Consider the following 26,343-nt stretch of genomic DNA (forward strand, 5'->3'; position numbering starts at 1 on the left):
GAACCCAGTGATGATGAAAGGGTGAATCATTTGCTTTTCATAGGCTGATTTCGCACTAGAGCTGCCTCGATGTTGCGCCGCCATTTGCCCCGGTACTATTGGTCAATTTCACACCTGAAGCCGCGGGGCTGCATTTGACCCGCGGCTTCGCCCGATTTCCTCCGCAGTTTTGTGATCCTCAAAAAACAGGGCAAAGTTGCGAGTCAAAATGCAGCCCCGCAGCTTCGGGTGTGAAATTGACCAATAGTATCGGGGCAAACGGGGGTGCAACATCGAGGCAGCTCTAGTGTGAAATCAGCCACCGTCTCTTAAAATAATCAGCTGCCTCTTACCCACACAGGTTGGTGGTTGAAGCCGTGTCTGGAATTTAAAAGGAAGCAAATTTAAAAGATGCTAACCATGATTATTACAAACAGAAAATGCATGGGATAAGAAAAGTGGGGACCTGACCCCCTAAAGCAGATTGCAGATGCTAAAAAACAACAACACAGCCATATTATCATTGGAAGCTGCAGCAGACAGGGAAGGAGGTGTGCCCTGCAATAACCTATCTGTTGCATGCAAAAAAAGGTACAGAGAGGCAGTTAACTGCTGAGATTTCCATTTGCATTCAGACAACCAACTCCTTAGCATACCAATCAAATTAAAGCTGAAAAGCTGAACCATGCCTTTCCATTCTATGATAGCAACTATGTGGACTGGAATAGCTCTGTCTAAGGAGAATGCTGATGCAAGAGAGAAATGCAACTATTAGCCAGAAGCCCTGATGACTCTCAAGAGCCAAGGGCTGGATGAGAACTAAGGGGCCTGCCTGAGTGTTCCTCCCCTCCAGCAGACCTGGAGCATGAAGGACTCCCTCACAGTTTCTGAGTCTCCTTGGGAGCAGATGTATAAGGAGGCAGTGGAAGAACTGGGTATTGCGAAACCCCTACCACTCTGCAACTGAAGGGACCTGAGACTGACCAGCAAGACAAATTTCCCTCCCTGAGCAAACTCAGGGAGTTCCAGGGCCTCACCCAAAGCAAAATGGAGAAATCCATACACAAGTGAAGCGTCCTCTTTATTGCAGCTATGGATATTCTGAGCGAGACATTTTCTTGATCTGCTACAGAACCACTGGTGTTTGTTTCCATGCCACATTACAAAACCAAACCCTAATGGTTCTGTTTTATTCACAGGCAGATTGTTTTCAAAGCAGAGGATCACAAGGATAAACATCATGCAAAACATTTCCACAGATTCTGTCCTGGAAAGTTGCAAATTTCGGCCATCACAGATTTGGCAGCAGACAGGTGAAATATTATCTGGGGATGGCACAGATCTGGAAAGGGTCTGGAGTGACTGTGAGGGCAAAGAGCCTGTCTTCCTTGGGCCTGGGATGGTTCTCAGGAATGCAGAAAGTGAGACGCTGCAGGAGGCTGGTGAAGAAGATGAAGAGCTCCATTTTAGCCAATGGTTCTCCAGGGCAGGCATGGCGACCTAGGAGAGAGGGAAGCAGAATAATTTGTGTGTAAGAGCTGGAGAAGGGAGAGCATAGAGTCTAACTGTTTCTCACTGTCTTTCTGTCCACATAAATGACAGTGAACTCTTCCATGTCTTCAGTGTGGAACTGGCCTTGGCTAAACCAAATTAATTTTTTTTAAATTATAAAATAACTCCCCCACACCAAGCCTATCCTCCAAATTCAGACACGGCCACTATTGGGATAATGTCACAGCTATTGGCTCCATTGCAAATTTATTGCAGCCAAGTAAGGAATGTGATTTCTGAAACTGAGCCAATAGCTCTCCCACAGGGTGGTTTAAGGAGGAGAAAACAGCATGGACCAGAAAGATTGCAGCTGCTTCTGTGCATACATCCCAGACACACATGAGTCTGGGAAGCATAAAGTTTTCACTGAGCATCTGATTCAAACTCCATGTGTTTATTTATTACCTTTATACCCCGCCTTTCTCCCTACCTGGGATCCGAAGCAGCTTACATCATTGTCTTGTCCATGTTTATTCTCACAACAACCCTGTGAGGTAGATGAAACTGAGAGAGGAGGACTGGCTCACCCAGCCAGCTTCCATAGCAGATACTCTAACCACTACATCATATGTTGTATGTTACGGCTCACCAAACATGAAGACTCTGTAATGGGTACAGCAGTGCACAGAACAAATATCTTTTGAGATTGGTTGTCACTGTCTACTTGTTCTCAAAACAATATGCTCATTGTAAGTGGAAGTTGCTTGTAAACTATTAGGAGTCTGCAGTACTCTTTTCTCTTCAAAGTGGACAACCATGAAAATGGGCACCTAACTGTTGGGGAAAGAGGGAGGGAAACAATGCTTATCTTCCTCTGTATTATCCCATTCCCAAAACATCTTCCTCCCTCTTGGGCTTACCTGCAGAGAAAGGTAGGAAGGCCTCTCGCTTGACAAACTGTCCATTGGCGTCTAGGAAGTGCTCAGGATAAAACTGGTGTGGCTTCTCCCACATGGTTTCATCATTCAGCACTGAAGACAAATGATTGAAGACTATGGTCTCCTAATGTGGTTATGGAAACAAACAGGTTAGAATGTTCTGCTGGTTGTCAAGAATCTGATTTCCAGAACTCAGTTCCTAACTCTAGGAATCACAGGATTGTGTACTTCAGAATTTACACTTACAATCTTTCTCAATATACAGGGGGAACTTATCACATTCACCTATGAGTCAGCAGCACTACTGAGCATAGTGACTTACTTCTGAATAACTGTGCATTGAATCAGGCTATTAATTTAGCAAACTACAGGTGGTGATAGACAGAAGTGGTAAGTACTGCTTTGAAACTCTGCCCAAAGCATGGAGAGAGGGGAGAAAATCTACACTAGACAGGCACAAGGACAGAGACCAGCAGAGTAGGCCCTGCAGCAGACAATCTTGTTCCTGCTTAAGAACTAGGGTTGCCAGCCTCCAGGTAGGACCTGGGGATCCCCTGGAATTACAGCTTATCTTCAGACTACAAAGATCAGTTTCCATGAAGAAAATGGATGCTTTGGAAGGTGGGCTCTGTGGCATTTGTACCCCACTGAGGTCCCTGTCATTGTCCCCCCCCTCCAGGCTCCATTCCCAGATCTCCAGGAGTTTCCCAACCTGGATCTGGCTACCCTCCCCCCATCCCCCACTGGTGGCCAGGGGGGGACCTGGCAACCCTATTAAGAACATCAGAAGGTCCCTGCTGGATCAGACCAGTAGTCCATCTAGTTCAGCATCCTGTTTCACACAGTGGCTGACCAGTTCCTCTGGAGGGCCAACAGCAGGGCATAGAGGCTGAGGCCTTCCTCTGATGTTGCCTCCTGGCTCTGGGATTCAGAGGCTTAGTGCCTCTGAATGAGGTGGTTCCCCTCAGTCACCATGGCTAGTAGCCACTGATAGACCTATCCTCCACGAACCTATCTAATCCCCCTTTTAAAGCTCTTTATTCCTGCGGCCAGCACCACATCCTCTGGCAGCAAATTCCATTTTTTTTATCTCCTTGCTTCTACAGGAAGAAATGTCTTCACCCTCCCAAGTAAAAGTATTATACAAACAAGCAGGAGAGGGTTAGTCAAGTATACAGAGAAGGGAGAAAGAAAAAGGAATCAAAAGAGGGAATAAAATTGGGTAGGGAGACAGAAGGAACAGATTTGCATATTATTTTTTTTATTCCTTGGTAAACAAATTTTTTATTTTCTCAGGAATACAACATATAAAACTTTTCATTCTATCAATTGTCTACCCCATTCCCAGTTCCTCCCCTCCCTCCAATGGCTTCCCACAATGCTTCCACCCCTGCTCCAAATTACTTCATATCATCAACAATATCAGTTTCTCATCATTACAATCTAAAGATAACATCATTTGACTTAATATTGATCTAAACATATTAAGTTTTGTTTCACATCCCAGTTCTTTTCCAGATAAATTTTAAAGTCATTCCATTCTCCAAAAAACTCATCGTCTTCTTTGTTATTCAGTTTTTTTGTAATCTTATCCATTTGTGCCATGAACAGAACTTTTTGTATCCATTCTTCAACCTCTGGTACCTTTTCCGTCTTCCAAAACTGAGCATAAATCATTCTCGCTGTCACTATCAGGTACCAGAGTAAAGTCTTTTTAGTCGTATTGACTTCTTCCATTTTAAGTCCCAAAAGCAGAATTTCCGGTGCTTTTTTAAAAGAACATTTCAATATTTTTTGCATTTCATTGTGGACTTTTGTCCAAAAGTCTACAGCTTTCTCACAAGTCCACCACATATGATAAAATGAGCCCTCATGCCTCTTACATTTCCAGCATTTGTTTGACATATTTTGATTCATATTTGCAATTTTCTTAGGTGTCATGTACCACCTATACATCATCTTATAACAATTTTCTTTAACATTAGTACATGTCGAGATCTTAATAGAGTTTTTCCACAAATATTCCCAAGTTTCCATATCCACTTCCTTATTCATATTAATAGCCCATTTTAACATTTGTTCTTTAACAGTTTCATCTTCAGTATACCATTTTAACAACACCTTATACATTTTAGAAATATTTTTTCCTCCTCCACTCTCCCAAACCTTTTCAATTTCATTTTTTTCCTCTCTAAAACCATAGTTTTTTTTGTCAGATCTAAAAAGATCATAAATCTGCATATATTTCAACCACTCATATTCATATTCAATTTCATTCTGCTTTTTCATTACCCACTCTGTTCCCTCTTTTTTAATTAAATCTCTATATGGCAACCAGTCTCTACCTCGCTGTCTTGAGTAAGATATCAACACTTCTACTGGTACAATCCACAATGGTCTTAAGTCACTCTGGTACTTCTTATATCTTGTCCATACCATATACAAAGCTTTTCTCACCAAGTGAAGTTTAAAAAAACTGTCCATTTTTATCTTGTCATACCATAAATATGCATGCCAGCCAAATCTACAATCATGCCCTTCCAACCCCAACAATCTGTCATTTTCAAGCTTCACCCATTGATCCATCCATGTTAGACAAACCGCTTCATAATATAGTCTAAGATTTGGCATTTGTAGACCTCCTCTTTCTTTGGCATCACAAAGTATTTTCATTTTGATCCTTGGTTTCTTGCCTGCCCAAACAAATTTTGACAACTCTTGTTGCCACTTGGCCAACAAATCCGTTTTATGCAGAATTGGTATTGTTTGGAACAGGAACATCAAACGTGGTAGGACATTCATTTTTATAACTGATATTCTTCCCATCAGTGATAAGTTCATTTTATCCCATTTCTTAAAATCTTGAGTCAGCTTAGTCCATAATTTCTCATAATTATTCTTATATAGGTCTATATTTTTTGCCGTTAATTCAATTCCAAGGTATTTTGTTTTTTTAACTACTTCACATTGTACCAGTTCTTGTAGTTCCACTTGTTTTTGTTTGATCATGTTTTTACATATAAGTTTTGTTTTATTCTTATTTACGTAAAAGCCGGCCAATTCTCCAAACTCCTTTATTTTTTGAAAAAGCAATGTCAATTTTTCTGTTGGGTTTTCCACCATAAACATTACATCGTCTGCAAATGCTCGATATTTGTATTGGTGTCCTTTATGTGTCAAGCCCTTTATTTCTTGATCGTACTGTATTTTTTGTAAAAGTATTTCCAATACCCAGATAAATAATAACGGTGATAACGGACAACCTTGCCTTGTTCCTTTCTGTACTTTGAAGTTATCTGTCAGTTCTTTATTCACATTTATTTTAGCTCTTTGTTCAGAATAGATAGCTTCAATACAATTTCTAAAATGTTGTCCCGCTTCAATCTTTTCCATCATCTGGTGCATAAAATTCCAATTAAGATTGTCAAAAGCTTTTTCTGCATCAACAAACAGAAAAGCTACTTCTTTTTCTGGGTGCTTTTCATAATATTCAATTGCGTCCATTACTATTCTTACATTGTCTCTAATCTGCCTTTTGGGTAAAAAGCCCGCTTGATCTTCAGAAATTACCGTTTGTAAATAGTTTTTCACCCTTTCTGCAATAATTTTTGCAAAGATTTTATAATCGTTGTTCAAAAGAGATATTGGCCTGTAGTTCTTTACATTTGTTGAATCTTGTCCTTCCTTTGGAATCAAAGAAATAATTGCTTCTTTCCATGAGTCCGGCACCTTTTTGTTTTCTCTTATTTCGTTGGTTAAAGCTTCCAGGACCGGGGAAATTTCTTCTTTCATCTTTTTGTAGAATTTCGCTGTAAATCCGTCCGGCCCAGGCGCCTTCCCCAACTTTGTCTCTTCTATTGCCTTCATCACTTCTTCTTTTTGAATTGGACCATTTAATAAATCTTTGTATTCCTTACTTATTTTTGGTAGTGGAATCTCCTTTAAATATGTTTTAATCTTCTCAAGATCAACTCTAGTTGTTTGGAATAGTTTAGCATAATACTTGAAGAAACATCTCTTTATTCCATTAGGATCAACGAACTCTTTTCCATCTTCTATTATTTTGGTTATCATTCTTCTCTCTCTTCTAGCCTTAAGTTGCCAAGCTAAGTATTTTCCCGGTTTGTTCGCCCCTTCAAAAGATTTCTGTTGTAACTTCTTTAAATTCCAATACATTTCCTGATTCCAAGTCTCATTCAGTTGTTCCTTCAGCAACTTTAATTCTTTAATAATTTGCTTTTTTCCAGGCTTCTTTTTTAATTCCTTTTCTTTCTGAGCAATTTTTTCTAACACTTCTGTTTGTTTTTGAAGTTTTTCCTTTTTTTGCTTCACGTTTTGCGAGATGAGAATTCCTCTCATCACCGCTTTATAAGCATCCCATACAATCTGTATCGGTGTTTCTTTATTTAAATTTTGTTGAAAGAATTGTTTCGTTTCTTCCTTTAACATCTCAATTACCGTTTTCTTATCCAACAAGTCTTCATTAATCCTCCACAGAAAGGGTTTTTTCCTTTCTGTGGAACTCCATACCACCGGATTGTGATCTGAATTACATCTTGGCAAAATTTCAGTCTTATGTGTTTTCATTGATAATTCTTCAGACATCCAAATCATATCAATTCTGGAAAAAGAGCAATGTCTATTGGAATAAAAAGTAAAGTCTTTCTGCATCGGGTTCCATTTCCTCCAAACATCTTCTAATTTTTCTTGCTTAACTAATTCAAAAAAATTCTTTGGCAATTTTCCGCTGAATTCGTTGTCCTTTTGTGGTTTTCTGTCTAGACGATCTATTGTCCCATTAAAGTCTCCGGCCATAATAACTTGCTCATAAGTCAATTGTTGTAATTGGTCAGTTATATCCTTAAAAAATTTTTCCTTTGCTCCATTGGGTGCGTACACGTTGATCAACAATGTTTTTTTCTGCTGAATCATTAATTCCACACCCACGTATCTGCCATCTATGTCCTTAAAAATTTCTGTAGGTTGTAACTCCTTCTTCACATATGTCACAACTCCTTTTTTCTTGTTTGAGGCCGCAGAACAAAATTCAATTCCAAATAAAGCATTCTTTAAATATTTTATATCCTGTTTTCTAATATGTGTTTCTTGCAAGCATATCACGTTGCATTTCTGTTTCTGTATCCAATGATTGATTCTTTTCCTCTTGTTTGGTGAATTTAATCCATTAACATTCCATGACAACAATTTGTACTCCATTATGCGTTTTATTTTAAAGTTCTCCAAAGACGTCCGCATTGTCCGCCTTAAATTTATAAAAGTCCATCATCGATCTGATCTGAATCCTCCCACCTTGATACGTAAAGGATAAACCTTGTGGAATCTCCCATCTATATCTGATGCTCAAAGCTCTGAGTTTGTCCGCCAAGGATTTATACCTTTTCCTGTCTTGCAGTATTGTTCTTGGGAGTTCTCTCATCACCATAATTTTGTTTCCCTCTATTACAAAAGGGACGTTGAATTGCTTCTTGAATATCTCCTCTGTTATTGATCTTGTTACAAATTGTACAATTACATCCCTTGGTAAATTCTTCTTTTCTGCAATTCTGGAGTTCACTCTATAAATCAAATCAAAGTCTGAGTCCATTGACCCTTCCTCCTCGCCCAGAAAAGCCGTTATCACTTCCATCATTTTTTCTTTTAAGTTCTCATTCTCTGTTTCCTTAATGCCTCTGAATCTCAGATGAGTCTGCATCCTTCTGAACTCCATCATTGTCTCTGATCTTGTAATTTGTTGAGTCAAAGAATCTTGTTTCTCTTCTATTTTTTGTATCTTCTCCTCTGTCTCTGTAGTCTTGGTTGCATTTGCTTGAACATCCTTCTTAACTCCTTCCATTTCTTGCTTGATTGAAGTTATTTCTGTAGTAACCAATTCCTTCAATGCTGTTATGTTCTTCTCTTGGACTTCTTCTAGATGTTTCAGATGAATCTGAGTTTGCTTCTCCAGTTGGTCCCCCAATGTTTTTTCTATCTGCTCCCCCATGGCTTGTATTGCCTCTGTCATTCTCTTCTCCATTGCTTCCATGGAGGCCTGCATCTCTTTTTTCTCTCTTTCGCTTGACATTTTGGGGGTTGAAGTAGATCCAATCCTAGGTCTCACAACTGGTTTAAGTTCTGGGTCTGAGTCGGCTCTTTTCTTGCCTCTCCTGGTCTCCGTCTTGGCGATTTCTTTTCAATTCACAGATTCGCAAGATAAAGCACTCTTCTAGATGATAAGATTTAGTCCTCCATGCCTCTCTGTTTACGCTTTCCAAAGACCCTTAGAAATATATTAAAAAAGCAAATTTAGTTGAAGTCCTCCTCAAAATGTCGGGCGCAACTTCTCTATGGTAATTTCATGTAGAGTAGGTCAAATTGATACTTTGCAGGCCCTTCCTTCCGCATACAACTCACTTCCGGTCCGGCACCTTTAAAAGTTCCACTGTCTTCCTTTCGCTAATGCCCGTCTAGGAATTCAACTTCCTGGATGTTTCACACGGACCTCTTTCTTTGTGACACCAGCCTGCTCTTCCCACGCTATTGTTCGTGAGTTTCGATTTTACAGTTGCGCACACGGCTCCATCTTCACCACAGGAATGTTAAACAATAAGCGTTTTTACAGTTTTTAAAGGCTTCAATCAACTTTTTTCTCTCCGGAATCGGATTTCTGGGATTTACTATTCATTTTCCGCTCAACCGCTTAATTCAAATTGACTCCAAACTCAGTTCAGGTAAGCGGCACGTTTTTGTTATCTAGCACGTTCAAAACGGGTTTCGCATTGTTTCTTTTAACTCACAGTTGTTGTCCCTCTTCAAAGAAGTCTGCTGACGAAGAATTTATGCCGGTAGCCCGGCTCGATCGGCCACTATAGAGTTGCTTGGCACTTGCCTTCTTCGTGGGAGGAGGTCAAAGCCTTTTTTTTTTTTTTTTTTTTTTTTTATTCCTATCCTGATAGTCTGGCTATGGAAAAATAGGACCAATTCCTGTACTTACAGCATTCTAGTTCACAGTGAGGTAGAGATAGAGTAAATCCTCTGATTTAAGGCTGGTGTAGAGCAAGATTTTTTCATTTTAAATCTCCTTGTGCTCTGATGCATCTGTTTGAACAGTCGTGTTAGAAAACTCTCGGGGCAAGTGTTTTATTGTGTGGCCTGGTATGGTCCAAATTTTTAAGAACAGAAGCTCAAATTAACCAAAACAGAAAAAGTTCAAAGTATGAGGTATAAATGCAGTGTGGAGTAAATTTTCTGTTGTATCTGGAATGGGTTTCTGACATCTTGTTTATTACCAACAGATGTACAGCTCAGAATGTTGTTGATACTTGCAGTGGTACCTTAAAGCTTTGCAAAGGGCAGTGAATCCATCCTGCTATGATGCCAAATGGAGAAAGTAAGTTCAAACATGTAAGGCTGTGCTGTTGTACTTTAAGTGAAATACTTTTAGGATGACACACTGGGGCCATGCCCTAAGATGTTGCCTGTTCTTACAGTTTTCTGCATTTGGCAAGGTTAGCCCAAGACAGCTGTTCTATAAGGCCAGCTGAGGTGGTGGATTTGGAGGGGGGGGAGACACAGTGCCCTTTTCTGTTTGTCCATCACCAGCCTTTTATCCCAGCCAACCATAGTGTTTTGTTATGTAATCATGAGTTAAAGTTTAACCTACTGGTGCTAATGAAGAGTAATTATCACCATCACGTTTGGTCTTTTATGTAGTTTGGCAACTCTTATTTTATTTCCTAAAAGCATGTTTTGAAGGGACTGTACCTTAGGGATGACAAATTTGCCAACTTCAGTATCTTGGTGTGCTATATAAGGTAATGTCACAGGTATGATATCAGCATAACGCTGGATTTCATGGATGACAGCGTTAGTGTAAGGCAGCTTTGCTTGATCCTCCATCATGGGTGCTTTGTCCTTGCCAAGAACTTTCTCAATTTCTTCATGGACTTTTTCTGGAAATATGAATTTATTATTAATGTATTGCATGAATATACTACCTTTCCCTCCAAAGAGATCCAAATGGTGTTTTTATAGCTAAATTGCTCTGTAAATGAAAGACCTTTGATCAGATTTCCTAATATTTTCTTTGAAATTAAAGAGTAACTGCCTGGGAAGAGGGATTTGGATTGGGAAGGTGGCACACCTGGACTGGGGGAGACGTGGTGAGGGTTTAATACTTTCTCTTGCACATCTTTCTGCTAATAGAAGTCCCTCCCCCACAGCTATTATCTGAGGTAGATGGGGTGGGGTACAGAAGTCTGTAAGTGTCCTGAAAACTGATCTTCCATTGGATAAGTATCCGTTGCACCTCTCCATTGCTCTTATTTGTTCCTACTGCACACAGACCTTCTCCTTCATCCCTGTATACACACCCTCCTAATTTTCTTACAGCCACATATGCCACCTGTGTCTTGCTCTGTGCTTAAAATTCTGCCCTTCCTCATAAAGTGTGCTAAGTGGAATCAAGCTGATACTTTTGGAGCAGTCCTCTTCATCCCAAAGCTAGTATGAGTAAACCTCATTTGCCCTGACTCTAGGTTTTGGAAATGTAAAGAAGAAGAAGCGATTGGATTTATACCCCGCCCTTCACTCGGAGTCTCAGAGCGGTTTACAAACTCCTTTCCCTTCCCCTCCCCACAACAGACACCCTGTGAGGTGGGTGGGGCTGAGAGAACTCTGACACAAACTGCTCTTTTTCAAGAACAGCTGTGCCAGAGCTTGTGACTGACCCAAGGTCACATCAGCAGGTGCAAGTGGAGGAGTGGGGAATCAAACCCGGTTCTCCCAGATTAGAGTCCGCACACTTAACCACTACACCAAACTGGCTCTCCAGGCTGCTTCTTTTGAATGATCACCAATCCTACCTCAGTTTGACTGAAGTAAAGAACTAAGTTTTCACTGAACTCTCAAACCAAGTTAGCAGTGAGCTCTTTGTTCTGATGTTACTTTGTGTGGTCTGCACACATGATAATTAGGCATACGTCTTTGTATGAATGAGCCTGCTTCCCAAACTGGATTTAGGGTCACAAAAAATATCCAGCTATAGGATGGAGACATCTCCTGCACCACCTCTTACTTCCAGACCCAGCAGAAGCTGCTGATGTGGGTTTTAATACCTAGCAAGAAGAGAGCAGACTCTTTGGACAAGGGGAGGCAATACTTTCCCAAGAGGGCAGGACGGGTGGGCTGGTCATGGGCTAAGAGGGGTTCAGATGGTGGTCACGAAATGAAGGCGAACTGTTAATGGTAACACTGAACATCTAACTCTAACAAGTGATCACAGTTATGTTTTCCCTGAGCAAGGAACCATTCCTCCAAGAGGCTGGATGACACTTTCTGTTCTGCCTAATGGGAAATTGCCAGATGGTCTATCTATTTTATTGCCTATGAACATCACTGGAAAAGGTTTTTTTTTTGGGGGGGGGATATTTATTCATTTATGTTATTTGTAGGCCACTTGGATCTTCGGCTTGGAAACTGAGATGAGCACTGCCCCCCCAGAGTCGGATTCAACTGGCTTTCGGGCAAAGGAAACCTCACAAGACTCCACAGCTTAGAGGGAGCATTGCAGAAAAGCCCTCTTGAAAAATTCAATTTTTCATAGTTTGCAGAAACCCAGGAAAATGGGCATCTTCCTGACGTCCTCGGGCAGGTCATTCTGTAAGGTGGGGGCCACAGCTGAGAAAGCATGGGTAGGAGCAATGTTCCCTCTAAGCTGTGGAGTCTTGTGAGCAAAAAATCTACTTTGTGAGCTACTGGCATTAAAGTTGTGAGCAAACGATGTGGCTACTGCATAAATCAGTTTGCTCTGGAGCCATCCTTCCTGAGTTAAGACAAAAATGTGTGAGCCAGAGGCTAAAAAACTGTGAGCTAGCTCACACTAACTCAGCTTAGAGGGAAGACTGGGTAGGAGCCGTGGTTGATTTTGCCCTTTTGCTGGTTGGCCCCTGCAGAAGGCCCCGCTGAGCTAAGTGGAGCTGTTGAGGGGAAGGACAGGGGGAGAGGCAGCCCTGCAGATGAGAGGGGCTAAGGCCACGAGGGGCTTTGTGTGGGACAGCCAATAACTTATCGGAGATGACGAACTCATTTGCTACGAGGGCTGGATCTGACATAAAATGTAATGCGAGGTACTGGAGATATAAATTTTGTAAAGGACACAGGCAAACCCAAGTAATTATATTGTTTTTTATTCAAAATACAAACACGAACTATTGATTCCTAGCAGTGGAAGCAATTGATTAACTGGGGAAATCACAAAAGCCCCAATAAACGTCTTTAATTGTATGCAAAACTAGGCATGGCTACAATCTGTCTCTCGCTGTTTGTTTCCTCTCTTCCCCTGTCCTACCTCAGAGGATCTCGAGCAGGTACACCGGACTCCTCCCTCCACCGCCACATCCCCAACAACAGCAGGTGGGCCAGACTGAGCAACTGGCCATGGGTGACCCAGACGACAGGGTCCTGGCTTAGCGGGGGGGGGGGAGAGTCTGAACCTGGCTCTCCCAGATCCCTCCACCCCCAGTTCTTACCTCTCCTGCATTTCCCACAGAAGCAACAGAGCTGAGGGGAGGGCCTGATGGAGACGCAGTTTTCAAAACTTCCAGGGGGTGCTTTTTGTCCTCCTGCACCCCTTTCCCCTCATGGACTGTGAACAGGTCGGGAGGAGGTTGCCTCCCCTCACCCACCCTGACACTCACTCTGCCTCCCAGCTCTGTAGCTGTTCAGACATGCGACAGTGACATCGGCACTCCTCTTTCCTTTCGCTCCTCTACTCACTTCTGAGGCCAGGAAGTCTTTCACCTCAGAGTTTCACATGCACAAGACGCCCCAGTTGCCTCCGAGTCCACATGCCCGAACTCCTCCTCTCATCCCTGCTGGCCCCATCCCCTTGCCAGAAAACTGTTGCTCCCTGCACCCACTCTCGCCAACCCCCCTCACCGTTTGAAGAAACATGAAGCCAGTTGGTGCAGCGGTGTCAGTGCTGGCCACTCGGCTCTGCTCCCCATGTTGTGGGTTTGCCAATCCTTGCTGAGCTGCGGTCAGAGGAGGCGGGAGAGAAAAAACATCACACCTCCTCTTTCTCAACCTTTGCTTCCATTCTCCCCACACTATTTTACCTCACCCTTAGGGCTGCCAGATCCCCGGTTCAGGTGAGGAGTTTTCCTGATTTTTTGGGCTTCAGACCGCTGCTGGCCAACTGGCTGGCGGGGGAAGCATCACCCCCAAACAGCCTCCATCACCGACATAATGGCATCACACGGAAGTGATGTCATCACACCAGGGATGTTGCATGGTGACACTCTAGCATTTTGGGCAAAACTCTATGTTGTCGAAGGTTACCATAGAGTTTTGCCCCAGATGCTAGTGTGTTGCCACGCAACGTCCCCGGTGTGATGATGTCACTTCTTTGTGATATCAACATGTTGGTGACATTGCCCCACCCCACCCCCAGAAAGCTGCCTCCCACCTCCACTAGCAGGGTAAGTCGACCTGGGAACCCTACTCATCCTCTTAGCCCTGTCCCCCTAGCCATTTTCTTTCCAATTCTTGACAGCTTCGACCAGGGCCGGCTCACTCACTAGGCGAACTAGGCGATCACCTAGAGCGGGCTGGCCCTTAGGGGCGCCATGTTGCACCCAACCCCATACTCTGGGAGTTTCTTGATTATTTGTGTTTTTCATTCTTCCTAAAATACATTTATTTTTGAAAATTGGTGGGGGCAGGGGATGGTGGTGCCAGAAGGTATCCTCGCCTAGGGTGCAAAATAAGCTGGGGCCGGCCCTGGCTTCGACCACACACACACCTCACTGCTCATCTGCTCGCCCCTCCTGCCTTCCCTCCCTCACATCAGTTGCTTGCAGAGTGGGCAAGAGCCCTGGATGGGCCAGTTCTAGCCCCCGGGCTGTATGTTTGACACCCCTGCATTAAAGTGATCCCAGTAACAGTCAATGAAGTGTCTACCAAATGGAAGAAATATACATGGTCTGTCTGGCTCCTGACAGAAGGTCTCAAGCCCACACTGAGGTTTCATGCCGGGATGATGCCTCCCCTCCAGGGGCTGCAAGGCATCACTACAGAACCAGAGTTCACCTCTGCTTCCTCCTGGCTTGGCATAATCATGAGCAGCATAGCTAGGATCCCTTAAGTGAGTGTGTATATGAGAATTACTCCTTGTTGGCATGAGAGTCTCAGGTGGTTTCTATGACATGGCACTAGGAGTTTATTTTATAGGTAATTTCTAAATGCTGCTTTTCTTATCCCTCCTTTCTATCCTATTTTCATCAATCAAGCACAGAGCCTTTTCTTAACCCCACCTGCACTGAGGAATGAGTCTATTTCCTTAACAGTAAGAACATAAGAACATAAGAACATAAGAGACGCCAATGTTGGATCAGGCCAAAGGCCCATCCAGTCCAACACTCTGTGTCACACAGTGGCCAGAAATACCAGGTGCCATCAGGAGGTCCAGCAGCAGGGCCAGGACATTAGAAGCCCTCGCACTGTTGACCCCCCCCCAAGCACCAAGAAGTCAGAGCATCACTTGCCCCAGAGCCCCTATCTATACCTTGTGGCTAATAGCCACTGATGGACCTCTGCTCCATATGCTTATCTAATTCCCTTTTGAAGCCGTCCATGCTTGTAGCCGCCACCACTTCCTGTGGCAGTGAATTCCATTTGTTAATCACTCTTTGGGTGAAGAAGCACTTCCTTTTATCCATTCTAACCTGACCGCTCAGCAGTTTCATGGAGTGCCCACGAGTTCTTGTATTGTGAGAAAGGGAGAAAAGTAGGATTTGGTTCTGTACTGAGAGCCATCAGCTGCAGGCAGACCTCTGGTGCAAAGGAAGCCCTTCATAGGGTGCATTCAGGTGGGCAGCTAATCATGCCACTAGCCCAGCTCAAATTTGATTCCAATCTTTTTTATCTGGTGTTGCACAACTAGACAGCTCCCCCGCGAATCACCTTACCGCACATTGACTCCACTGTGGATTGTCTAGACGGCATCCCCTGAAGTTTTTTTTAATTCCATTGTGCATGTGCACTTGGTTTTCTGCACATGCGCAGAATCACATGGTTAAAGCACCACCTGAGAGGCACATAACCGAAATCCCTACGCCTCCCCATCTCTCCCCATGGAGCGACCAACAAGACAGTCCAAACATACCGAACTTCTTCTTTCAGTTTCTGTTCTGATGCAGACACTTGTCCTTCTATCCCATGATTTTTGAGCTTACTTAGGAGCCTTTGATGAGGAACTTTATCAAAAGCTTTCTGGAAGTCAAGGTAAACAATATCTATTGGATCCCCCTTGTCCACATGTTTGTTCACCCCCTCAAAGAACACTAACAGGTTAGTGAGACAAGATCTTCCCTTACAGAAACCGTGCTGAGTCTGCCTCAATAGGTTTTGTTCATCTATGTGCCTACTAATTCTTTCCTTAATAATGGTTTCCACCAATTTACCCGGTATCGATGTCAGACTGACTGGCCTGTAATTTCCCGGATCTCCTCTGGAACCCTTTTTAAAGATGGGAGTGACATTAGCTACCTTCCAATCCTCAGGAATGGAGGCAGATTTTAAGGAAAGATTACATATCTTTGTCAGGAGATCTACAAGTTCACATTTGAGTTCTTTCAGAACTCTTGGATGTATGCCATCTGGGCCTGGTGATTTATCAGTTTTTAAGTTGTCTATCAGTTTTAGGACCTCCTCTCTCGTCACCTCAATCTGACTCAGGTCTTTCAACACCCCTCCCGAACTCAGCGGTTCTGGAGTGGGCAAGCACTTCTCATCTTCCACAGTGAAGACAGAGGCAAAAAATGCATTTAGCTTCTCAGCCATTTCCCTATCATCCTTCAGTACTCCTTGTACCCCTCGGTCATCCAAGGGCCCCACTGCCTCCCTGGCTGGTTTCCTGCTTCTAATGTATTTGAAGAAAGATTTATTGTTGGTCTTTATGTTTTTTGCTATATGCTCCTCATATTCCCTTTTTGCCTGCCTGACTACAGACTTGCATTTTATTTGCCATAGCCTGTGTTCCATTTTATCAGCCTCACTGTGACTAGCTTTCCACTGATTAAAGGAATCCTTTTTACCTTTTACAGCTTCCATTACTCTGTTAACCATGCAGGCCTTTTCCTATACCTGTTTGTGCCTTTCCTAACCTGCGGAATATATTTTTTTTGAGCTTCTAGGATCGTAGTTTTAAATAGTTTCCAAGCTTCCCCAATGGTTTTGACCCTTTCTACTTTTCTTTTCAGTTTCCTCCCCACATGTCCCCTCATATCAGAGAAATTACCCCTTATACAATATACCAGGAATCCCCTCCCTTTTGTCTTTAGATGTTCTAATTCAGCCATGCTGTTAAGAGTGGACCTTGCTCTCTGTTTTATACCTCTAACATTGATTGTCTGGCAAATTCAGCTTTTTTGTGTGTGACTCATGGGATCCGAGTTTCCTTAACAAGAGCCAAGTCAGGCTCAGTCACATGGCTCTTCTGCAATGACAAACAATTGTCTAAGGAACCTTTAAGACCAACAAAGTTTTATCCATGGTATAACCACACCCATGTGCACACATCACAGCACAACACACATCAACATGTGCACACATGTATAACCACACACATGTGCAAGCACATGAAAGCTTATACAGTGGATAAAACTTTGTTGGTCTTAAAGGTGCCACTAAACTCAAACTTTGTTTCTCCCCTTCAGACCAACACGGCTACCTCACCTGAAATTGTCTAGGGAGATGGAGCTTAGTATTATATCTAATGAGTTCACTCAGACAGCACCAGTAAAATAAACACATTGAGTCTGGAAGAATTTGATCAATGTGTACATTAGGGCTATTTTTGGGCAGGAACGCACAGGAACGGAGTTCCAGCTGGCTCCTGAGTTGGCCACACCCAGCAGGAACTCATTAGCATAATAGGCCACACCCAACAGCAGAAACTCATTAGGATTGGCTGCATTAGGGGTGTATGGTCTAACATGCAAAGAAGTTCCTGCTACAAAAAAAAGCCCAGGGTTTTGACAACAAACAAAGTAAACAGAATAAGAAGCAAAAGGTGAGTGTGGTAACATGGGGGTGTGGCCTAATATGTTAATGAGCTGTACTGACAGGGGTGTGGCCTGTTATGCTAATGGATTCCTGCTTTTGGGTGTGGCCTATTATGCGAATGAGTTCCTGATGGGCTTTTTCTACAAAAAAAGCCCTGGTGTACATGATATTTTTCTTCCAATTTGAAGCATTCCTTCAAATTTGTTTTAAACATAGGTAATGAATATTTGATTTCCTTGATTGTTTTGAGCTGGCTTTGGTCCTGTGTTTTGTGCATTCATGTTATATAGTGTAAGGATACAAAGACTTTTCTCAGATTTGGCTTTGCCTCTTTCCCAAGCTTGGCCTCGCACCTGTGGGAAGTTAAAAAGTCTATGAGGATCCTATGAGGGTAGGAAGAATCCAGTCTTGCTGGATGGGCTAGCATCTCGTTTGCAGATGGCCTCCATCCCAACGATGAGAGGGGGGGAGAGAACCTTTTGGTGTCAGATGGTAGTCTGCCATTTCCATCTACATGATCCCCAAGAGAGAGAGGGGACTACCATGGCAGCTGCCAGCTTTCACAAACTTTTCTTATTCACAGCTGTTGCACCTCCCCCATCCTTTCTTCCTCCGTGCAATAAAAAAAATGGGGGGGGGGGGGGAGAACAGGAAGGTGCCCGATTATCTTACTGCCTGCAATTGGAAGGGGTGTATGGGTAATGGCATTTATTTATTTAATATAAATAATATAAATAAATGACACAAAAGGAGATGTGAACAGTGTTGGAACACTTGGCATAAATTCCAGTTTATGTCTCTTAATTTTAAAAATGTTGTTTTATTTGCACTGTAAGCGACCTTGAATTCTGCAAGGTAGAAAGGTGGGTAAAATGAAAGGTGCCTCAGGTGTGCTTCTTGTATGGAAACAGAAGTAAAATGGCATCTAGATATTCAAACTGGTGGCTGACGAAGGGAGCTTTGACTCTCAAAAGCTTCTGCCCCGAAAATCTTGCTGGTCTCTAAGGTGCCGCACTGCTGCTGGCCTGCCTTGAATCTAACTATCTTTAGAAGAATGGAAATGCCCTCCAAAGTGCAAACCACACTGTGAAGTATGTCTACATTTCCCCTGATGTTCATCACTTACCCTGAACCTCAGGATGAAGGACCATTTTCAGCAGCCCCCAGAGTATGGTGGAAGCAGTAGTTTCCGTGCCTGCTGCAAACCACTCAGGAATAATTTTAATGAGGTTCTGCTCATTAAAACTGCTGTCTGGATTTCCTTTGGCCTGAAGGAAATGAAAAGTTGGCAATTTATGTGTCAGTAATCAACATTATATTAAGTTTGGGAGCTAACCTGTGAATTAGCAATGACTGTCTATGTTAGCAGTAACCTGCAAGTAATTTCAGCTAAAAAAAGTCAGAGGTGAAGAAACTGTAGCTCATATGGCCCTAGATACAAGGTGGAAAGACAATACAAAGGGTAATATGCAGGCCACATATGTATATGCATATGCAGGGCTATTTTTGGGCAGGAACGCACAGGAACGGAGTTCCGGCTGGCTCCTGAGTTGGCCACGCCCAGCAGGAGCTCATTACCATAACAGGCCACACCCAAAACTCATTAGAATTGCCTACATTAGGGGTGTGTGGCCTAACATGCAAAGGAGTCCCTGCTACCAAAAAAGCCCTGGTTTTGACAAGAAACAAGGTAAACAGAATAAGAAGCAAAAGGTGGGTGTGGCTGGATGACCACACTTCTGGTAACATGGGGGTGTGGCTTAATATGCTAATGTGCTGTACTATCAGGGGTTTGGCCTAATATGCTAATGAGTTTCTGCTGTTGGGTATGGCCTATTATGCTAATGAGTTCCTGCTGGGCTTTTTCTACAAAAAGAGCCCTGTAATATGTATTATTCAACTACCTATACTGCTACTAGTATTCCTGGCAAAGATGAGAGAGATGGGACAGCCTCCCCCCTCTGCTGAATGAAAATGGCTGATTTTCTTGGCTGATATCTGTTGTGTTAACCAAGTACAATATTGTCATCTAGCCATAGGGTTTCCTGGTCCCCCCTGCCCACCAGTGGGGGATGGGCTTATGGTTGCCAGATCCAGGTTGGGAAACTCCTGGAGATTTGGGGATGGAGCCTGGGGAGGACAGGGAACTTAGTGGGGTACATTGCCATAGAGTCCACCCTCCAAAGCATCCATTTTCTTAAGGGGAACTGATCTTTGTAGTCTGAGGTGTAATTCTGGGGGGTCCCCAGGTCCCACCTGGAAGCTTGCATCCCTGTCTAGCCATGTTGAAACCTGAAGCCATTTCTCAGGCCAATGGAAGGCCATTGCACAGCCTGCACTTGCCTAAATCTACCATAGCCTCCTAAGAGTTCTACTAAGTCTCCTTGAAAATCTGATTTAAATTCTGAACCTCAACTCCTTCATTAATTCTGCCCAGGAACCCAGACCCAACATGCTAAAAACATCTTGTGTAATTTGGCCCTAATGTAAGTGGTAGTTCTTCCACCACTAATAAGCTGAGATCCAAATTGCAATGATGGGTCTGTGTCCATAGATTTCTTCCTACCTTTTCCATCTCTTCCAGAAATGCATCAATCATATCTCTTTGGAAGGTGGGATCTCTGGTGTTCTTATGATCATCCACAATCGGTCTTAATATGGCACAAAGACCATTAAAGGAGGACTTAAGTTTATGGCGAGGTCCCGGCAAATAGGACAACAAGGAATTTCCAGCCATCATCTGGTATATCAGCAAGCAAAGAAGAAAGAACACTTATTAAGGGTAGTATGTGTCATAGGGTTGCCAGGAGAAACCTGGCAATCGCTGGGGGTGGGGGGAACTTATCAGGAACAGGAGCAATGTGGGTACATCACTTCTGGTGTGTAGCAGAACTGACATCATCACACAGCAATGTCACAGCAATGTTCTGCTATTTGGGCAAAACCTCTATGATAAAAATGGCTTCTATCATTGAGTTTTTGCTGAAATACCAGAGCGTCGCCCGGACGTCGCTAGCATGATGACATCCCTTCCTGTGCATGCCAGAAGTGACATTACCACATCGCCGGAAACATTGCCTTGTCCTTCCTCTTTCTCCTGGTAAGTCCCCCTGCCAGCCAGCTGATAGATGGCAGGGGGTGGGGTTGTCGGTGGTGGGGGACCCCTGCCTCCACTGGAGGGGCTGCCAACCCTAATTTGTTAGCTATTTCCCTAGCAGTGAAACTGTTATGATCAAATGCTGTCAACTCTCTACCTTTTCACACACTGATGTGGAGCACTTTTGGTGCAAACTTCATCCCGGCCCTTCCCTGTTTCACTCATTTGGTAGTCTGGGGAATAAAGTGTTCTGAGTTGCTGTATCTCAATTTAGAAACATGATCATTAAAAAGCATGTCTTATTCCAATCACACATCTTATTTGCAGACCACCAAAACAGAGGTGCAAATACTTCAAACTAACAATATCTGTGAAGGTTAAATTTCACAGAACGACAAGGAACATCTTGAACTTTCATCAAATGAAAGTGGTGCCGGCTTTATGCAATTTCTGTCCTGCCCTGTACTTGACACATGCTGTTTAGTGTTTTTCAGGCACACAATGAAATAGGTTCATTGATCATTGGGCTCAGTTTACCATGGTATGTCAAAGCTTGTAATGCATTGTCTGGTCCATGGTCTGGACTGGTGATTTATATATTTGTGAGCATTTAATTTATTAAGAAAATTCATATGTTACCTTTCCAGACACCTCACAAAGTAAAACTTAATAAAGATAAGAAAAACAGCATAAAATCATTTAAATCAACAAGCCATTAAAACAGCCAAAACATAAAAACAGCACAAAATGTTTAGCAGCTTACAATAATCTTCCTAAAACAGTACTCAGGCTAGAAGAAGATTGTAAAAACCAATGTAAAAATTCAAACCCCTTCGCTTGAGCAAAAAAGTTTTAGAGTGGTGTCGAAAAGAGTAAGTTAGGCGCCAGGTGAGCTTCAAGGGAAAGAACTTTCCACAGGCAAAGTGCCATTCCAGAAAAAAGCCCTGTCTTCAGTCACCACCCACCTTACCTCTGCACATAGATGAAGGCTTGTGAGGAGGATCTTAGCTAGTGGGTTCAACAGCCTGTCCCAAAGTTGTTGAAGCCATCATTGTTATACTTCACTGATCTGCTACTACTCTGTCAAATAAGTGAACTGACCTTCTTAATGACCCCAAATCCCCGAAGTATTAATGATGTAATTTACAAATACACACACACACACATACACACACACACAAAGACAATTTGGAGACTTTCCAGTTATCTCATCATTAGGGGAATAGGGGAGCCAGCTCTGACTTGCAATTTTCCCTGCTTTTTCTCCAGGTTCAAGCTTGGCTTTTGGACTTCAAATCAGACTGATATTTAGGTTGTCTCCCTTCTTTATTATCTGCTTTTATAAAGATACCTGGGGTGCAAGTTCAGATGTTGCCTTCATGGCTTCATGAGTCAAATGCATTAGCTTCAGGAATGTTATATCACTGTATTCAAATCGGTCACCAAATATTAAGATGCAGATAATATTGCCAACTGCATTGTTTAAAAGACTTTGTGGGTTGAAGGGAAGTCCTGTGCAAGATAAAACAATAAAAGTATTAGAGGTATGTCATCATATATATCAAGCTTCTTTTTAAAATGCTTTTTGGTATTTTTGCATTTGTGTGTGTGCGCGCCCAGGCCTGGAAGTCATGGTGACCTCTGGTGACTCCTACTGGGGCATGGAGGACATTCAGAGAAGTGGCTTGATAGCCTTCCTCTGCCTCGCGGCCCTGGTATTCTCTGGAGGTCTCCCATCCAAATACTTGCCAAGGTCAGCCCTGCTTACCTTTGGAAAACTGACGAGATTGGGCTTGCCTGGACTATCCATTAAGCTTCTCATTAAGCAATTATGACAAAAACTCAAAACAGGCAAGAAAAAATTAGGGATGTAGGTGAATTTGGAGAGGGTTCTAGTTCAGCTCGAACACTGCCAATTCTTGTGTTTGTTTTTCTTTTCTTAACCTGCAGACTGAAATCCTGTGTGCTGAACATGTGTAACCTACAGAAAAACGTCAACAGTAAAATTTTACACTAATATTAACCAGGGCAGGGCCAGTCTGTTAGTTGCACCTAGGCTATTGCCTGGGGTGCCAGAACTGGAGCCTCACCCTGGCCACAGAGTTGGCATCTGTCATAGCAGTGGCAGCCCCTGCCCCAGTGGGCACTCTGCTGTGAGCCTGCTCCTTCTCTTCCTCTCTCCATTGGGGGTATGGAGGTGGGACTTTTTCCTCCTCCCCGCCCCCTATGGGTGGGCTGGGTGGGGGTAAGTGTCCTTTTCCAGGGCTGTTTTTACCTTCTAATCTGCCCTGTTGGGAGGTGTGGCACTGTGGCAAGCACAACCCTGGCCCCAGTGAGGGTTATGTGGGTGGGAGCAACTTCCCTGCAATGTCATAGTTCGGGGGAGAGGTGGAAGAGGGCAATGGTGGTGGTTTCTCTATGGTTGTGTGTGTGTGTGTGTGAAGTCGGGCCAGCCCTGATTTTGACACCTTCTAAGCAGGGTTGGGTGTTTTAAAAGTAGGTTTCCCCCAATGCTCCAGCTCAATCATTATGTTGGTGACTCAGAATGGTTAGCAGAGGTTTCCTCAGTAGGAGGTAATCTCCAATTGTGCAAAGATAAGGTTGTTTTGAAAGGTACTTATAAGTGCCAGGAAGGGATTTAACAATTTGGAAATATTTGATTTAGATGAAAGCACTTATGTGGAGTTCTGTGGAGAAATTTTAGAGAAAGGAGTTTGGTGCCTCTCCCAAGCTCTTGGAGGCACCTGGTGACATTAGAGAGAAAATTCAGGACAGACAAAAGCAGGGCCTTCTTTACACAGTACCATTCATATTGGATAAGTCCTTCAATGACTATTAGCCACAAAAGGTAAGTGGGATTCTAGCTGTAGGGGTGGGGCAACAACAGGGGGAGTATTTTGTTGCTGTGCCCTCACTGTGAGTCTTGGGGAGGCATTTGGCCACTGGGAAACAATGTACTCGACTTTATTTGACTATTAATCTGATCCAGCAGGGGCTACTTTGTGTTCTCATCTTCTTGTCAAGCTTGCCATTTAAAAAGTATTCACTGAGCATATTTGATGCCAAGACCATAATTAGAACCAACATTTTGTCCTACTGGGATGACAAAAGGGACATTGGGGAATACCAGTGGACATGAAACTGTCTCATACTGAATCAGGCCATCGGTCCATCAGCATCAGTACTCTCTACTCAGACTGGCAGCAGTGCTCCAGGGTCTCAGGCAGAGGTTTTTCACACCACCTCCTAGATGATCCTTTTAAGTGGAGGTGTCAAGGACTGAACCTAGGACCTCCTATATGCACAGCAGATACTCTGCCACTGAGCTATGGCCCCTTCCTCTAGGAAGCATATACATCCTAAGCCTTCCCAGTGACCCCAAGAATGAGAGGCACCTTCTTGTGATTTGAACTCAGAGCACAAATATCCGGCTTCTTCAGACATCATCTTTTCAAGAGTTTTCTTCCCCATCCCCAAGTTTTTCAGGGTAGAAACACAGAATCGTCTTTGCTCCTTCCAGCCGTTGCTGTGTGTTGCCAGGAGTATGCCTGAAGGATTTGAAGTTCTGAAGTTAAGCATGTTCTGTATTCCCCCCCCCCCCCCCGGTTATGGTTGGTGTTATTTTACAAGGACGGAAGTGGACTAATCTCCTTGGAAGTTCCAGGCCTAATATTCATCTCCCCACCCCCACCCCGGAGTACAGGGCAGGTTCAGATCTAGGTCCGCCCTGAGTCTGCTTTGGGGAGGGCGGAATAGAAATCAAATAAATAAATCATAAATAAATAAATAGGTCAGCCCATGCTTACTTTCAACTACCGTTCCTCCCAACTACATAACCAATAAGTGACAGCTGGTCTGCTGCCCACAGTGACCAACTATGAAGGTCACAAGAACACAAACATATTTTCTGTCCTACTGGCCTGCAAATATCAATGATAGTGATGTGTTGGCTAGAAAAAAACCTGATTTCTGTAACATTCCATCTGATTGTATGGCTTATTTAAGCATATCTGCCCTAACCCACTTGCTTTCTCACTTTCCCACTTCCTTTTCTTTCTTCCTTGTTTATTTGGGAAGAGGAGGAGCAGCTGAAGGGGATAGACAGCTGTACTTTTTGGGTTGTACTGGGTTGTACACATATGTACTTTTCTACTAAAAATAGTATCAGATTGTGGATGGTAGATAGACAAATTCCAAGTTCCTTCTAGTCTTCTATTCTACAGATGCTATTTTATGGGAGGAAAGGAATTCCATGAACTTCCAAGACATATTTTTGTTCCAGGCTACCTCTACTACCATTAATACTGAGTAGAAAATATTAATGGCTATTTTATGCTGAGCATTTTACCTGCAATGAATGAAGACAGAGAACTTCTGGGCTCCAATGTTGCCGCATTTAAATAGTATTTCATTTTGGCCTGTATTTTTGTTGCCACAGCAGTGCATAATGATATTGCTAGAATAGGCAGTCTTTCCCATCACCTCACAAGCAACACTTGCCTTCACAATTTTTTGAGTAACCTGCTATCTTCAGTAGTGGGATTGGTGGTCGGTCAGCAAAATCCTCAGCTTTCTCTACCATTGCTTCCTTTGATATCTTGAACCCATTCAGTATGACATAACTCTTCCATCCAACCTGGAGTGAGAAGGTTGCTCCATACTTTTTTGTCAGCTGCAATAAAGAAATAAAGAGCAAGGGAACAAACACTGCTCTTTTGAGAAGAGAACTGTGAAAAAGAGCCCCTTACCATAGTTCCATGTAACCCCCCCAAACCAACATGTTTTAACTAATAGTCAAATATCTGCTGCATACAGGTGCAATCTTGGCTGAAGAATTACATAAGAAGCATAGTTTAGCTGTAGTTTCCCCCCATTACTATTTCAATGGAACATGAGTTTAGCACCCACACTGGACAAATCCTACCGTTCCATAACATCTAAATCTCGTTTGCCTATTACTTACATTTTTGATAGTAGTATATGGGTTTCTGAAATCAAACAGCAGCAAGTTCCCAAGGAAAGGCAGCGGGGTAGGTCCTGGTGGAAAGCGGCTGCTTCTCTTCCTGAACATCACATAATCAAGCAGCAGAACCAGCAGCAGGAGACAGATGAGTGTTGCTGTGATGTTGTTCCAGCAGGATGAGACCTGGGCCCCCAGCCAAGAAATTGTAGCTGGGATCACAGCTGTTGGAGACACCATCTCCCCCCCCCCCAACTTGGTCTCTTCCACACTTTGCTCCTGAATATTTCAGATGTTCCAGGTATTTCTGCGGTTGCAAATCCTCCGTCCGTCTCAGAATCAGAATACTGTAGGAGTGTGTTCCACTACAAATAGGATCCTACAAATAGGATTACAAACAGCATAGTTTCGTTAATGCAATAAAGGAATGTACATTTAAAAAAAAAAAACACCCTGAAACACAGAGTCAAATTAAAAGAGATAAGAGGGGATCTGGGATCATCATCTCTTGCATTCCCCCCCCAAAAAAACAAAAGCAGCTGTTAGAGGCCCTCATAAAGTCATGTTCATGTGTGGGAGGGTACAATTGTGGAAGGGAGACCAATGTATGCCATCTTGAGCTTCTTGGTAGCAGAGCAGAATAAAAATATACTTACATACATTATAAAGGCAATTCCATGAGGATACATGGTAGTAGACCATCCTGAATATGATTAGAATATGGATAACAGTGGCAAAGTCACTGGGACTCAAGTCCTGCTTGGGGCAGCTTACAATTAAGTTCTCAGGAAAAAGCCTCAGCTGAAGCTAGTTAA

At 43.1% G+C, this 26,343-nt stretch overlaps 1 protein-coding gene across 1 annotated transcript; it reads right to left on the reverse strand.

The window, feature by feature from the left end:
- Nucleotides 1-810: 810 nt before the first annotated feature.
- On the reverse strand, nucleotides 811-25,814 carry LOC107122924 (cytochrome P450 2D17-like). Its single transcript, XM_015426099.1, has 9 exons — nucleotides 25,532-25,814; nucleotides 25,069-25,240; nucleotides 23,964-24,116; nucleotides 21,920-22,080; nucleotides 20,038-20,211; nucleotides 18,598-18,739; nucleotides 10,170-10,357; nucleotides 2,391-2,532; nucleotides 811-1,479 (listed from the first exon to the last, which is right to left on the reverse strand). Exons 1-9 carry the CDS (start codon nucleotides 25,766-25,768, stop codon nucleotides 1,301-1,303), a joined length of 1,548 nt encoding a protein of 515 aa, XP_015281585.1. The 5' UTR covers nucleotides 25,769-25,814; the 3' UTR covers nucleotides 811-1,300.
- Nucleotides 25,815-26,343: the final 529 nt, after the last annotated feature.

The sequence above is a fragment of the Gekko japonicus genome, unplaced genomic scaffold (genome assembly GCF_001447785.1).
Source record: "Gekko japonicus isolate JY-2015 unplaced genomic scaffold, Gekko_japonicus_V1.1 scaffold660, whole genome shotgun sequence".
Classification (NCBI taxonomy): Eukaryota; Metazoa; Chordata; class Lepidosauria; order Squamata; family Gekkonidae; genus Gekko; species Gekko japonicus.

What these genes read in the sequence shown, in the direction of transcription:
- LOC107122924 (XM_015426099.1), bottom strand. Translation starts at nt 25,768, where the DNA reads ATGGTGTCTCCAACAGCTGTGATCCCAGCTACAATTTCTTGGCTGGGG. An exon ending in TGAGTTCAAATCACAAGAAG is followed by an intron (nt 22,081 to 23,963) that starts GTGCCTCTCATT and finishes TATCTTGCACAG; the next exon opens with GACTTCCCTTCAACCCACAA. An exon ending in CATCTGAACTTGCACCCCAG is followed by an intron (nt 20,212 to 21,919) that starts GTATCTTTATAA and finishes CTGATATACCAG; the next exon opens with ATGATGGCTGGAAATTCCTT.